At 50.2% G+C, this 13699-nt stretch overlaps 6 protein-coding genes across 6 annotated transcripts; 3 read left to right on the top strand and 3 right to left on the bottom strand.

Moving 5' to 3' along the window:
- Positions 1-757: 757 nt before the first annotated feature.
- Positions 758-1947, bottom strand: BKA67DRAFT_690967 (uncharacterized protein; the record flags this gene model as incomplete). The annotated part of the gene is made up of 3 exons (XM_046109157.1): positions 758-939; positions 994-1562; positions 1917-1947. The coding sequence occupies 2 exons, from the start codon at positions 1945-1947 to the stop codon at positions 994-996; spliced, it is 600 nt and encodes a 199-aa protein (XP_045958130.1). The 3' UTR covers positions 758-939.
- A 571-nt stretch (positions 1948-2518) lies between these two features.
- Positions 2519-5026, top strand: BKA67DRAFT_658199 (uncharacterized protein; the record flags this gene model as incomplete). The annotated part of the gene is made up of 1 exon (XM_046107241.1): positions 2519-5026. The coding sequence occupies one exon, from the start codon at positions 2519-2521 to the stop codon at positions 5024-5026; it is 2508 nt and encodes an 835-aa protein (XP_045958131.1).
- A 653-nt stretch (positions 5027-5679) lies between these two features.
- On the top strand, positions 5680-7581 carry BKA67DRAFT_645669 (lipase 2). The gene is made up of 4 exons (XM_046105886.1): positions 5680-6084; positions 6156-6520; positions 6600-6660; positions 6741-7581. The coding sequence occupies exons 1-4, from the start codon at positions 6022-6024 to the stop codon at positions 7326-7328; spliced, it is 1077 nt and encodes a 358-aa protein (XP_045958132.1). The 5' UTR covers positions 5680-6021; the 3' UTR covers positions 7329-7581.
- Positions 7582-8877: 1296 nt separating this feature from the next.
- On the top strand, positions 8878-9288 carry BKA67DRAFT_658201 (uncharacterized protein; the record flags this gene model as incomplete). The annotated part of the gene is made up of 1 exon (XM_046107242.1): positions 8878-9288. The coding sequence occupies one exon, from the start codon at positions 8878-8880 to the stop codon at positions 9286-9288; it is 411 nt and encodes a 136-aa protein (XP_045958133.1).
- Positions 9289-9319: 31 nt separating this feature from the next.
- BKA67DRAFT_563413 (uncharacterized protein) lies at positions 9320-10865 on the bottom strand. The gene is made up of 4 exons (XM_046102663.1): positions 10407-10865; positions 10292-10344; positions 10157-10238; positions 9320-10102 (listed from the first exon to the last, which is right to left on the bottom strand). Exons 1-4 carry the CDS (start codon positions 10775-10777, stop codon positions 9502-9504), a joined length of 1107 nt encoding a protein of 368 aa, XP_045958134.1. The 5' UTR covers positions 10778-10865; the 3' UTR covers positions 9320-9501.
- Positions 10866-11603: 738 nt separating this feature from the next.
- BKA67DRAFT_517806 (prion-inhibition and propagation-domain-containing protein) lies at positions 11604-13647 on the bottom strand (the record flags this gene model as incomplete). Its single annotated transcript, XM_046097943.1, has 3 exons — positions 11604-12173; positions 12224-13515; positions 13569-13647. The coding sequence occupies 3 exons, from the start codon at positions 13645-13647 to the stop codon at positions 11604-11606; spliced, it is 1941 nt and encodes a 646-aa protein (XP_045958135.1).
- Between the last annotated feature and the right edge of the window lie 52 nt (positions 13648-13699).

Genomic DNA, 13699 nt, shown 5'->3' on the forward strand with positions numbered 1-13699 from the left:
AGACACGGCTCACACGACTGAAAGCGACCGCTGCATTTTCATACTCACATATAACCACATTCTACTGCGTGCAGGCATCTGCGGTGAGGTTGCACGACCTGGATTCCCTAGCGGGGATTCGTCGTCGGCGTGGGACTTTAATAACGACCATGCTATGCCTGGGGCGTTCGCCAAATTACGAGCAGCCACTTGAATGGCCGTGCATGATGTTCGCTATAGTAAATGCTAGTAAATGCAATGTCCGAGTCGGAAGCTAGAGACAAAGAAACAAAATATCAGCAGTTAGATAAACAATGCTCCCGGACGCGTCTGTAGAAAAACCCATTGCAGTTACGTATGCGCTACTACCTAGGGGATAAGCATCGCGAACCACTTAACGATAACGTGCAGTATGCCAGTGATGAGGCGGTTGAATGAGGCAGCTGAGGACATTGTGGGCCGTTACTCAGTACCTATGGTACTATGTAAGAGCAGGTGTTGACATGGAGAAGCCATCGTGACAATTGTGCAACTCATGTGGGTGTTGAGGGTGACATGCTAAAAGTCTAGGAAGCGTTCGTTATCAGCAAGGGTGGCACACACCCATCGCAACTCGCGAGGAGCCGGGGCCCTCAAGACTACTTGGAGCGGACCTTTGAGCTATCTGAACATGGGGGCCCGGTCAAGGCGGCTGGTTGCTGGAGCATTGTTGAATATTAGTCGGCGGGATTTCCTACCTCTTGTTGATTGTTTTGAAACGCAACAAGACGCAAAACCAGGCGTATAAGTATGGCTAGTAGGAGAGAGAGACTCGAACTTCAGATTACGCCTACATGTCGTCCCGACTGGATGCAGTGAGTGAGAACTCGATGGGCGCGGCAAGGTATCCATGAGAACCAAGGAGGCCTTAACTCAACTCAGACTTGCATGTAATGGCTGCAGTGGAGGAGGCTGCAAGTGCTACTGCGACATCAACAGTTGCCGATTATTGGCCCGTTGAGGGAGCAGACTGACCTATTGGTTGGTCACCTCATGGTGCCATCTGACTCTTTGCCGCCAATGCGTGTCCCACAAAGTCTCGCTACTTTGTCGGGCTGCGAGCAAGAGTCGGATCGTGGGGTGGTTCCAGGGGACGCCGTCGGCTACCCGCTGGAGGCCCCGCTGGCAGTCCACTAAAGCCAGAGCAGGTCCGCTACAGGCTCGGGCGCTGTAATGAGCAAATGCGACGCCGTTGGCGGGAGCATGTACCTGTACAGCGTATCTCATATCAGTCGCTGAGCCCACTACCCACTTTTTGCTCGCCCATCCCAGCTGCAGCACCCACCTTAGCCCAGCACTAGGTCCAGCATTTGTGACCGAGAAGTCGAACTGTGCTAGCCTAGTGAATGTGGGGCTCTGATTGGCAGTGGACCGCCGTTCTTTTTCGACTCTTTTTGTTATATTTCCCTCTGCGACCCGCCGCAAAGCTGGAGCTGGAGCGAAAGCAGACGCAGAAGCAGAAGCAGAAGCATTCTCACGATCCTCCCAGCCCACCACTCTTCCGACTTGGTGGTTGCTACGTTTGCACTTGCGAGAAGAGGGCTCTAGAGTTCGGATTAGGACGAGGGACAAGGACAGGAGTCATCCCCTTTCATTACACCTCGACGGCTTCTCTCCCTTCGCCTTTAATACCCCCCCCCCTCCTGTGCTCTGCACGATCCAGAGATCGCTATCGCCGTCTCTGTACAAAGTCAGCTGGTCTTGCGCCCGTGGCTTTTTAATTCTTCTCAGTATGTATTCCAGCACTACCCCCGCCCTCGCCAGCCTGAACTGGCGTGTTCGCATGTTCGCCTATCTTCGCCTCGAATCCCTATCTTCGCGCCTGTTGTGATACTGCTTTTGATTCTGGAATGCACACGAGAGTTGCCTCATCTCCGCCGCCCTGCTGCACTACCTACCACAAGTACCTTTGCCCCTGCCCTGAGCCATCGTCTGTCGCCCGTTCCATGTGTCGGTCGCAGCTTGTGTGATATTGTGCGAGACTTGTCGCTCGTTGACGAAACCCTAACTGCCTCACCTCATACACCGACGCTTACGCCTATGCCTACGCCTACGCCAACGTCCAACGGTATCAACGGGCAAAAAGGCAGAGAGCAAGAAGCACCCCCAAAACCGGCCTATAAGACTCGGCGGCTGCCTCGAACCTTGCGAGTCATGGGCAGCAGCCATCTTAGTCATACACATGCTTCTGACAATACTTGGCCTACGAGAGCTGCATATTCTGGGCGAACGACCTGACTCTCACAATCACACCTTTTTTAGCTTGACATGCAGGCCAGCGATGCCCATCATTTTCACGTGCGGCGGCTGACAATATCACTTTTACAGGGTCTTCTTCAACCCAGAACATCACTTGCCCGCCAGCATACTCGACTGTTGGACTATAGACATCTTACCTGATTGGGCGGCCTTTTCTGTTACGAGAAGTCGACAAATTCTCCTCTCCCGATTCCAACACCTCACGAAACAAACACACCTCATGTCGTCCTAAACGAGAACGATGGATTCAGAGGACGGGGATTTCTTCATCAAGCAGCTGGCCGGCTTCGTGCGCACGCACGAGAAAGCGCTGGCCAACGCTTTGCAGTTTCGAAGACAGTCAAATGCCTCCAGGCATGGCGCCTCACAAAGCGTGTCGGTTCTGCCGACCCCTCAATCACTAGGTCCCGTGCCTGAACGACCTTCAACCTCCTCCTCCACATCTGCTGGAGGACTCGCTGCTGCTCTGTCGCTTGGTTCCTTCAGCTTCACCTCCTCAAGCCTGAAGCCCGCCAAGTTGGCGCTTACGCCACACCACCTATTCTATCTCCTCTCTCGCTTCGAAGAACTGGGCATCAATGTTGGTCCGATGAAGGTCCGCTTGGAGAATTTACATGATGCTTCAAGCTCGGCCAACTACGTGTCATTCCTCAACCCTTCTTCACGAACCCGCAGTGCTGATGTTGCATCTATCCGATCAGTCTCGAGCGTTAGAAGCGTCATGTCTGGCATGTCAGCTCTCTGGGCAAGCTTTGGCATTGGTTCGGGCATATCCGCAGCAAGAGAGGAGAAGCAGAAGGCAGCCCTTGCTGCGGACATGAAGTATCTCTACTCAGCTTTCACCAAGATACCGTGTCTCAGATTGGCACCCGATTGGCGTGCTAGGCTAATACGTGGCTACGAAGAGTTCCCCTTTGACTCTGCTGTCCCCCTATACGTCTTTAAGAACCTGCAGGCATTGGAGATCAGTGGTATTGATTACAGGCAATTCTTCGGCTGGGACCGCCTTGCTGACCAACTCCGATCTCTGACCTTGAAAAGAGCCGGTATCGATGACCCTGCAGATATTCTCATTGACATTGTTCTGGATGACATGGACAAGCGACGGCGTCGGACGGGCAAGGCCCAACACTCGCCGACGGCCACTAATCCCAGCCCCCGAAGAAGTCCTACATTGCAGCACGCTGAGTTGCACAGGTCTGGGTCCACGCCGGGATCGCCCAACCCGCACAGCTCGATTGGAGATCTCCCAGTCGGCTCGGTCGGTACGGATTCCTCTTCGCCGAGTGGCAGTCGACGTCCGTCAGTTGCTAGAATTGAGACCGATATACCACAATCTCCGAATAAGTCTGGTCGTCCACGAAGCCATTCCCCTTCACGCCCCATAAGCTCCCGTCATCATACCACTCCAGCTACGACTAGGCATTCCTATAAGGTTAGGCGCTCCGGTTCTGGCAGTTCGCACTCCAGCCTGTCTGATTCATGGCACAATGCTCGGAACAGTACTTCAAACCTGTTAGCTATGGGCATTCTCCCAGCGTCAAAATGGCGTTTCTTGAAGCATCTTAGTCTTGCAGACAACTCTATGACTGCTATTCCCGCGCCAAGTCTTGCTCCGTTGGCGAATACGCTGTACTCCTTGGATCTGTCTACAAACCTCTTTACTCAGATCCCCGACAGCCTGGCAACTCTTACTGCTCTCCGTGCTCTAAATTTGTCTCACTGCATGATAGATTCGCTACACTCTTTGACGCGCAATCCTCTGCCAGCCATTACGGCCCTGAACCTGCGTGCCAACCGTCTGCAGTCTATCGCCGGTATTGAAAAGCTATACCCACTAGAAAGACTCGACCTTCGGGACAACCGTTTGACGGATCCATTGGAAATAGCGCGCCTGACTGGTATTCCGGAGATTCGGGAGATATGGGTTGAGGGCAATCCCTTTACACGCACGCACCGCGATTATCGTGTGACAATATTCAATCTGTTCCGGAGAACGCCTGGTTACACCGAGGATGTTATCATCGATGCTTCCGGCCCAACCTACTCGGAAAAGAAATACCTCGTGGAACGGGTTGCTATCCCCGCCGCTGTCCCAGTGGTCAGACCACCTGTACCAGAATTGCCAGCAGTCGACGTGAGTAAGCCCACAATTATTTACGATACGCCGAGAGAAGCAGCTGCAATCAGGAAGGAGAGGCCACAACCCAAAGCCGTCGCCAGCGAGATCAACACCAGCTCAACGCGACGAAAGCGGACACCGAAACGTAGAATAGTTGACTTGGCCACGACACCCAGTCAGACTATTGACATCAAAGAGTTGGCAGCCGGAGGCGTCATCGGAGCTGGCGTAGAGAGCAACTATCGTATTTCACAACACCAAGAGTCTCAGAAAGCAGGTGTGAGCGAGTCAAGACCGATGGCCCCTCTCAATACTGCTGAAGTTCCTCGTATAAACACGAGTATTGGAAATCCAGAACTTCCTACTTTCTCAAACGCCCCATTCCAGGCATCCAAAGACACTCAAGATTGGAGCACAAGTGGCGAAATCTACCGGCAGAAAATAGAGACACTGCGAGACCAGGTAGGAAATGGATACTTGACTGTTCTCAACGAGGAGAGCTGGGAATCAAGTCGACCCGCTACTTTTGTTGGGGACTACAGCACAACATCGGCTGTTCGACCAAGCCTTGCTACACCTCGAACTCCAAGCGTGCAGACGATCACAAGCGGCCGGACGCTTTCGTGATCAGCCGATGCTTGACCATCTTTATCTTCAACCCCTTTCAGCCATCGGCTGTTGGTTCGGCATACATACCCCTTTTGCATTCGTGCTATTTTTACGCACATCTCACAATATCACAGCATTGTCACGACCATCATATTCTGATGTTGAGGAGCATAGCGTCACGGCGTTTTTGGAAGGAACAACTTTGTTTTCGAGGGTGATCATGTTTGTGTATTTATGCGATGAGAGAGATCCCCCCTTATTTTGTTTGAGCCCATGTTAGCGGGGACCATGGCGAAGAATTCGCATAAAGCGGTCTATTTTATGGCAGTAGAGAGCGTCTGCATGTTTTTGTACAGGAGGAAAGAGAAGCATGCGTGGGTTTACTAGACACCAAGAGCGAAGCTGTGATACTGCGGAAGAGATCCCGAATCTGGCTTTAGGATAGGCGTTCAGGTATCGGTTCTTACCATGAGGTTGGTCCTTGATGGACCCTCTGCATTTTCGGCTTATAACGGACTGCATTGGCATGAGGGTTGGCTCTCCAGGAGGCATTTTCACGGCGTAAATAATTAAAAGGAACTTACCGGTGGCTCTCGAAACCAAGTACTTATACATTGCCGTGTATTGTGCATGCATATAATTAATCCTTCGTCAGTGAACCGTTGTCACTGGTTGGGTGACTTGATTCGACGCAAGCCATACTGACCTTCAACGTATCATAGAGGGCGACGAATCTCCCTGATGGGTGCACTACATTTGATTACCTTGCATGAGCAAAGCTTCAAGTAAGTGGGAATCTGCATATGCCTGAGAAGAAACTGGCCTATACGAATTTAATTGTATGACGTCGGGGTGGAGAGCTTGATCATCTAACCTCACAATGAGAGGTGACTATAACGTAAGGTCACTTCATACCCCAGAGTTCAGCAAACGCAAACCTTCCATTAATTGCAAGAACGAGATTCAACAACTTTTGTGTTTCGTGCAAAGAAGGCCGGATAGATATCAATAACATGGGATCACGCACTCGAGACGAACTTCTTTCATACCGCATCCCGGACCCCGCACTGTTAGCTGTGCGTCAACCTACCAAAACATTCTCTCACCACGTATGGATAGCGAAGCGACTGACAAAAAGACATAACAGCAATTGGAGGAAAACCCGATCAGAGACCCCCAGCCCTCAGATCCGTACTATGGCAGAGACAGCCACTCTGCCAGACGCGCCCATCGCGCCGCCACGCTGCGCGAGAAACACCATCTCCGATACCTGCCAGGACCCATCCCGGACGAGGTTGAAGAGGAGGACCGCATGATCCCTGTCCGCAAGGGCGCACAGATACGCGTCCGGATCTACACCCCGGCGAAGCCACCCGACGCCGAAAAGGGGCGGCCGCTTATCGTCATGTACCATGAAGGCGGCTGGAGTATGGGCGATCTGAGCGACGAGGAGGTCAACTGCCGGCTCTTTGCGAGGGATCTGGGGGCTGTTTGCGTCAACGTCGAGTACCGGTGAGTTCGTACAGCCGGTTGGTTGTACATGTTTGCTCGACTTTTCTCCGGAGTGGCTGAACGTGGTCATGTGTTGCAGGCTCGCGCCGGAACACCCCTTCCCGACGTGGATCAACGATTCTTGGGACGCCTTGCAGTGGGTAAGCTTTCTCGCCTAGTATATCTTTCAGTTGGTACAGTAGTGGTGCATGTGTACTGATATGGACGCATGTGAACAAAGGCAGCGGAGAACGCCGCCTGTCTCGGCGCCGATCCATTGGCAGGCTTCCTAGTCGGCGGCGGCTCGGCCGGAGGCAACATCGCCGCTGTCCTTTCCCACGTGGCACGCGACGAGGACCTCAGCCCTCCGCTGACTGGTCAGTACCTCTGCGTGCCCGCCATCACCTGTTTCCTGCCGCCCGACCAGATACCCGAAAGATACCGCCCCGACTATCTGTCCCACCCCTCGGTCACGCCATCGACTGATCCGGTACTGAAGCTCAAAGGTGGAGAGAATCTGATGAAGATTTTGAAGGCTGACCCAGAGTCCCCGCTCATGGTACCGTTCCATTATGGCAAGACGGAAAGGGGGCATAAGGGGGTACCGCCGGCGTATTTTCAGGTTTGTGGGCTGGATCCCCTGAGGGATGAAGCGTTGATCTATGAGAGGATTTTGAAGGATGAAGCCGGGGTCAAGACGAAGTTGGATCTATACAAAGGGCTTGGTCATTACTTTTGGACCAACTGGCCGGGATTAGAGACGAGCCGGACATTCGTTGAGGATACTGTCAAGGGCGTGAAATGGTTGTTAGAGCAGGGAGGGAAGTGATGGGGTTCGAGGACTCGCAGATCCCGTGAGTACGGTGTAGTTTTAGCAGTATCACGAAGGGGAGGCTCCGGTCAGAATTCTATGACGTGAGCTGTGAGGCTCCACTATATGTGATTGCATATTCTGTTTGTAAGCCCACGCATATGGCCTGTTCCATGATAGGGAAACCATATATCCTGGAAATCACGGCTATTGTTAATACTGAAAATCACTCTCAGATTTTAGAATCCTGCGTGGCCCAATTTGGTTACTCTGTGGCTTCGTTGTTGAAGTGAGAGACTCCCTTCTTATTTTTATTAAACGTGGGGCCTAAAGGCGAGCAGCCTCGCCAACTTGAGACCGACATGGATCATGCGGTTAAGCTGGTAGCTACAGCATCTAACTTTAAGTGCAGATGGTTCTTTAGAATATATGGCACAACCTGGAAAACATTGATGCGACTGTGATACTGTGAACTTTAGGCGCTTGAGATATCGAAACAAGGAATAGTTGCTCAGTCAACATGGGTGAAGTTATTAGAGCGCCAAGATTGTGTAGAGTTGATCGGCGTTGGTGACTAGTAAATTCTCCTTAAACTTGTCAAACTTACTGAGACAACTTAACATCCGGTTATTGAAGTCTAAATTTCGATCTGGGATACCTCAAAAGCCTCAGTGTTTCCTAGATTTTATACCCTTACTTATACGGATACAGTTCTATAATCAGCTTCCGGTAGTATCTTAATCTATACAGGTAATATTTATCACATCTCCCTATTTTACAACCGCCTATCGTGCAGCATAAAGTATAGTAACAACTAGGAAGTATCACGGCAGAGGTGTGTTGGAATGTATAGCCATTCCCATCTGAATGTATTAGTGTTGCTCTTGCTTCGATGCAAGGGACATATACCCCAGGGCCAAGATTTCCAGCTTGCACACAATAATTCAAACTAATTCAAACCATGGGGAAATAGATAAGAGGTTTTCGCCAGCCAGATATATCAATCATTCCTTGCATACTCACCAGCGGCGTTTTCTATGGTCAACACTTCAGTATGCTCGTGTGATTCAACTTTTATTGGAATACGGTATGTATACTAAAATACGACAACAACCTCACATGATTAGCACTAACTGTTGCCTCAATATGACCACATTTTGTCAAAAGTTTGGGAGAACGAAATTCTCGACGGATAAAACACGATCTTCAGGTAGCTACCATCAATAAAATCAGTCTAAAACGATAAATCTTTTTCTATAGCGTAAGCTCCTCACACCTAGTCTTTATGTCTCCCGGCCTTCCTTGAGACTTCGCACAATTGCGGAGTATGGGAAGTTTCAATGTTGTCTACGAGGAAGTTAGTGTCCTTCCTCATCTACTTCTCAATCTTCACATATACGCAACGAAAGGTGTGTCCGTCACAGAGAGTCAAATGAGCTATTGTGAGTCCAACTACGAACCCAGGTTACGTGATATTACCTGAGATTTAAACCCCCCCCCCCGACCTTTGGATATTCTAAAGCCCCCGCTCAAAACTTCATCAAGTACACAGAAGTTATCTTCACCAATGGCTTCACAGAAGTTTCAAAATTCTAAGGCTCGCCCATCGGCGGAGTTGGACAAGACCTGGTATGGCTTATACACACACATGACACGCGTCCCAGAAGAGCAGGCAGCCTTACTGGCCAACCAGACCATCGGAATCCCAGGAGACCCTGGCTGCCACGCAGTCATCTTCGACGTGTTCCACTTGCTCCACTGTCTCGACGAACTTCGCAAGCAGATCTGGCCTGATCACTACCGCCCGTTCGCAGAGCGCTACCATGTCGACCAGGACATTGCGGATCTGTACCTGGACCACTGTATCGACGGCCCGCGCCAGGCTCTCATGCGTGGTGCCGACATGAGCACGATCCCATTCTACTTTAGGGAAGACGAGACGGACATCGAGACTGTTGCGGGTCACCTGCACACATAACGTGACTGGGATGCTTTTGAGCAATACGTGGTTGCAAATGAGATCAGAGTACCATTTGGTGCAAAAACGAAGACAGAATACAGTTTTCCTTGAGTGCAAATCGACATATTATTCATACGTATGCTCCATGCGCTTGATATGGTATTTCGTGACTAAAACCCGATTCGAAGTGCGATATCATGAGATTTCAGGTGTAAACTGTACGCTCGCCCACTAGTAACCCTCCTTCTTATTGACCTTGTTGACAAACTCCTTCTTTCCATCCCCAAGCCGTTGAAGGTTCAATTCGAGGATATCATACACTCGTTTGTTGTACTCATTAGAGTTACCACTGATGTGGGGAGTGATGATGACGTTCGGTTTGAACCAGAGCGGGTCGCCATCTGGCAGAGGCTCCGGGTCGGTGACATCCAGCGCCGCTCCTCGGATTAGACCCTCATCCAAAGCAGCAGTCAAGGCCTTCGAGTCGACGATAGGTCCCCGAGCGATGTTTGAAAGGAAAGTCTTGTTCTTGGCAAGAAGCTTGAACTCAGGTGCCGAAATCAACCCTTTCGTGCTGGTAGTCAGAGGAACTGCCACGACGAGTAAATCCAAATCAGAGCTCAAGAACTCTTCAAACTGGTTGTCAGCCCCTGAGAGCCATTTAGAGGGGAAGATTCCTTCTGCGTCGCCAGTTCCAGGGACGATGTAGCCAGTGTCTTTTCGCGACTCGGGCGTTGGGCGCCGGCCGTTGGTGTATGCTATAACATCCATACCCAGCGCCTTGGCAACCCTTGCGACCTGTCGGCCGATGCTACCGTAGCCAAGAATTCCACTGAGATTCATTAGCTCAACATAACGTTTCATATATCAGTGAAATGCCGCTTACACTCGGGCTTTTACCGCATCCTGGACTGGATCTAGAAGTCGTTGCCACTTGCCCGCCTTCTGATGATCGTAGTATTTCGGGACTGGAAAACTCGTCAGCAGCGTAATCTCAAGTTGTTTAGCGGGACTGACTCACGATGATGCTGATGCGATAAATAAGTGGTAATGACCCACTCAGCGATCTGCGGGCTATTCACCTGTTAGTGAAACATCGCACCAAAATACCACCCATCAAGAGAGGGAGATGTTACCCATGGACTCCGTTAGCCGTTGAGAAGGCGACATCAGAATCCTTGAACAGCGGGTTGTCGAGCAAATAATTCGCGCCGGCGCTCTGGAGCTGCACGAGCTCCAACTTGGGCGCCTGCTCAACAGTCGGGACCAATGGACCCGTCAACAATACCGTAACGTTTGACCAGTCAATATCATCGGGCACCGAGCGGTCCAGTCCCCATGGGTTTTTGTTGTAGTACACCACGTCGAGACCCGAATGCTGTTTCTTGACCTTTTCCACCCACTCGGACGCTGGCGGCGTGGGGGCGACGATGACTAGCTGGTGGCCTTTCAGGGTGGGATTGGCCGACGATGACCACCACCCGCCAAGAACCTTCTGAACTGACATTGTGAAACTTAAAAACTCTTGCTCTTCCAAACAGTTATGTATGAATTGAAAGAGGTTTAAAGGAGGAAAGCTATCTTCGATGTCGATGATACCGTTGACATGCAGGACTCGCATCCCTGAGTCGGCGATAAAGACCCCCGCTACCGAGCAACTCTATTGGTCAGCATACCCACACAGCTAACCTCAGCGATATGTGATTTGATCATGTCATTTGGGGCACGAGTTGCCTCATCATGCAATGCAAAGCAACAAGTTCACACCATGCACTTGCTAACATATTTCGTCATGTTGCTGTTTCTCGTTCACAAGCTCGATTGGTAGTTCAATTCAATCTTGACTATGAGAATCAATATGCTTGCATCGCACAACCGCTAATCAGCACTGCCTCAATTTACATAGTTGCAAATCAATTGGGATTTATAGCATGCAGTCTGTGGGCGATGAGATTCGAAATGGTCACTCGAGCCATAGTGTGCCTCGCAAAGTAATAGAAGGTATCAGGATTGAAATGCCCAATCGGAATATTTCGAGTCTGTGGTGGATCATGGGTACAACCACCTAAATTCTACCAAGACTTACATGTATACAACAGCACGGTGAACCAGCTCGGATTTTACGCTATCTCCTCTCATTAGTAAGTCCCTATAAAACATCCCCGGGGGAAGGGGGGGGCTGGGTTGGGAGGAATTGCTTAAAACATTCTGCCTTACCTAGAAAACTTATATTGCTCAGCTGGCAAGATCTGGGATTACAAAGACCGTGGTGAGAAGTTTGCATTCAGTGTGTATGCCCATGACTAGGTGAATGGTAGCATTGACCACAAGGTCTACACTACTATACTTTCCAGCTCCTTGACAACATTTTCGTAAAAAGCAAGTGATAAAGTGTTTGCCACTTGATCATTAGTCTCATCGTCAGTGTCGAGCAAATTGAGCCACTTGCCACCAGCGATGCAACGGCGTGCTGCTTTCTCGTAAATCTTGCCCATATATCCGCTCAACTCCTCTCGCATCTCGTCGGTTAACAGCTTGTCTCGTACCCTTGCTATTGTCGACGGTCGCCCACGGGCTACCTTCAAATTGATCCCGAGTATTTCTTCTACAGTCGCCCAGTGTGCTATCTCTACAAGAAGCACTCCAATACTGTAAATGTCGAAGCTTTTCTTGAATCGTGGTCGCTCATCAGTATTCGTACTTTGTACTAGCGGGTGTCGATATAGGTTGTGCATAACGTCATCACCGGCAATCTCGGTCATCTCATCTTTCCTGGCCGGCCGGGAAAAATCAAAGCCGGAGATATATGGCTTGCTATAATCCAAGTGCCCCTTGCTGGTGCGGAAGAATATGATGTTATCGGACCGCAGAGATTTGTGCAGCCAGTTGGCTAAATGCAGACTCTATCGGCAGCATTAGTAATAATCTCGAGCTACGTCCAGATCTGTCTTACAAGCACACAATTGCTCACAGCGAGAGCCAGGCTTCTTCTGTCTGTAAGACTTGGTCTGCGGTATGTTTTAGGGTCGCGCTCCAAAAGCTCTCGGAGGCTCACAGGAGGCATTTCTTTGTGAATTTGGTCTTCTTCAGGTCGCTCGAAAACCAGCCCGAGTCGTAAATTAGAAATATCATCGTCGCTATCCTCATCTTTGCAGTCTGCTTGGTCAAAGAACCCAAGACAATGAGGTGTCCTAAATGCTTCAGGTTTTGGGCGATGATGCAGCAGTGCGGCAAGTTTTTGGATCCTTCCCAAAATAAGCTGCTTCGGAGGCATAACACTGTTTGGCATGTGTGGGTCATATTCCTTCCACTCAATCCAAACTTCTTTCCGCGTATCATTGGCGTATTTCAAGACCGCCTCGCAACGTTGTGACCCGTCTAACGCTGAGTTTAGTTTGATCTCGATCATCTGAGCATTCAACTTCAGGTTCCTCTGCTCGCCTAAGTTTCCCAGCTCTAGATGCGAAGCAGCCTTTTCGTCGGGAGAAGCGAACGTATTAGACTCAATTGACTCGTTGAAAGCCTTAAATTTTGCTAATTGGGAGAGCTGCTCCAACCCCGACGCGTCTTTCGCCCTTGCCTCTCTTTGTGAACTTGATAGTGGCGGTTGTATCTGCGGAGTGCTAGAGTCCAGCTTCAAGTTAAGTGCCATAACCAGACGGGACAAATCTGCAATTTTGTGATGTAGTTGAAGCATGCCCCTGTTCGTATCCTGAACAGTATGATGTATTTCGACTTGTAATTGAGCATCGAGAATGTCTGTCATATTGTCATTGAGTACTGCGAACTTGGAAAGCAGTCTCTCGAAACCCTCTTTGTCGAAAGTTGCCCACCTAAGACGGAGAGCACCTTCTGCTGACTTCTCCTTAATTTGTAACATAGCCTTTTTTATAAAGTCCCGCCGTCTTTGCGGTAAGGGAACATTGGCATCCAATGCATCCTGCTCTGGATTATCTAATGACTCGTCAGGTCCGGTCACGGATTGAAGCCTTTGATACCGCTTCTGGTCATCCTGAAATTCTTTGAAGAGGCACTGCACTTGAACAAGTAAGTCCAAAACAGTCGTACGGTGAAGGGTGAAAGTATTGGTCTCAAGTATTTTTTGTTGGCCTTTGCCGCCGAGATCAGCTAATCCAGACGTTTCACTCCAGGCAAACAGCCGTTGCTGCTCCATACGGAGTCGCAGGTTTAGATATTTATACTCCTCGGGAAAGTTCTTGGCTGTGATTAGTAGCTGTATTCCTACTTCGCAGTCAACGTATGAACGCATTGGTCGCTTGATTATCTGCATTGGTCACCTTGAACACACCCAGTATAGACTTGAAGACCAATGCTGGCGACTCCGATAGCCAGACCAGCAGCACTGACAGGATCCATGGCGGTCCTCGGTGAAGCGTCTTTGTCTATGTGCGTGATCCCGCAAGCGCAA

The sequence above is a fragment of the Truncatella angustata genome (assembly GCF_020726525.1).
Source record: "Truncatella angustata strain MPI-SDFR-AT-0073 chromosome Unknown BKA67scaffold_4, whole genome shotgun sequence".
In the NCBI taxonomy this organism is placed as follows: domain Eukaryota; kingdom Fungi; phylum Ascomycota; class Sordariomycetes; order Amphisphaeriales; family Sporocadaceae; genus Truncatella; species Truncatella angustata.

Bases quoted from the DNA above. Each gene is read 5' to 3' on its own strand.
- BKA67DRAFT_563413 (XM_046102663.1), bottom strand. From the start codon at position 10,777: ATGTCAGTTCAGAAGGTTCTTGGCGGGTGGTGGTCATCGTCGGCCAAT. The intron at 10,345-10,406 runs GTAACATCTCCC...ACAGGTGAATAG, and splicing joins ACGGCTAACGGAGTCCATGG to CCCGCAGATCGCTGAGTGGG. The intron at 10,103-10,156 runs GTAAGCGGCATT...AATGAATCTCAG, and splicing joins GATGCGGTAAAAGCCCGAGT to TGGAATTCTTGGCTACGGTA.
- BKA67DRAFT_645669 (XM_046105886.1), top strand. From the start codon at position 6,022: ATGGGATCACGCACTCGAGACGAACTTCTTTCATACCGCATCCCGGAC. The intron at 6,085-6,155 runs GTGCGTCAACCT...AAGACATAACAG, and splicing joins CGGACCCCGCACTGTTAGCT to CAATTGGAGGAAAACCCGAT. The intron at 6,521-6,599 runs GTGAGTTCGTAC...CATGTGTTGCAG, and splicing joins TGCGTCAACGTCGAGTACCG to GCTCGCGCCGGAACACCCCT.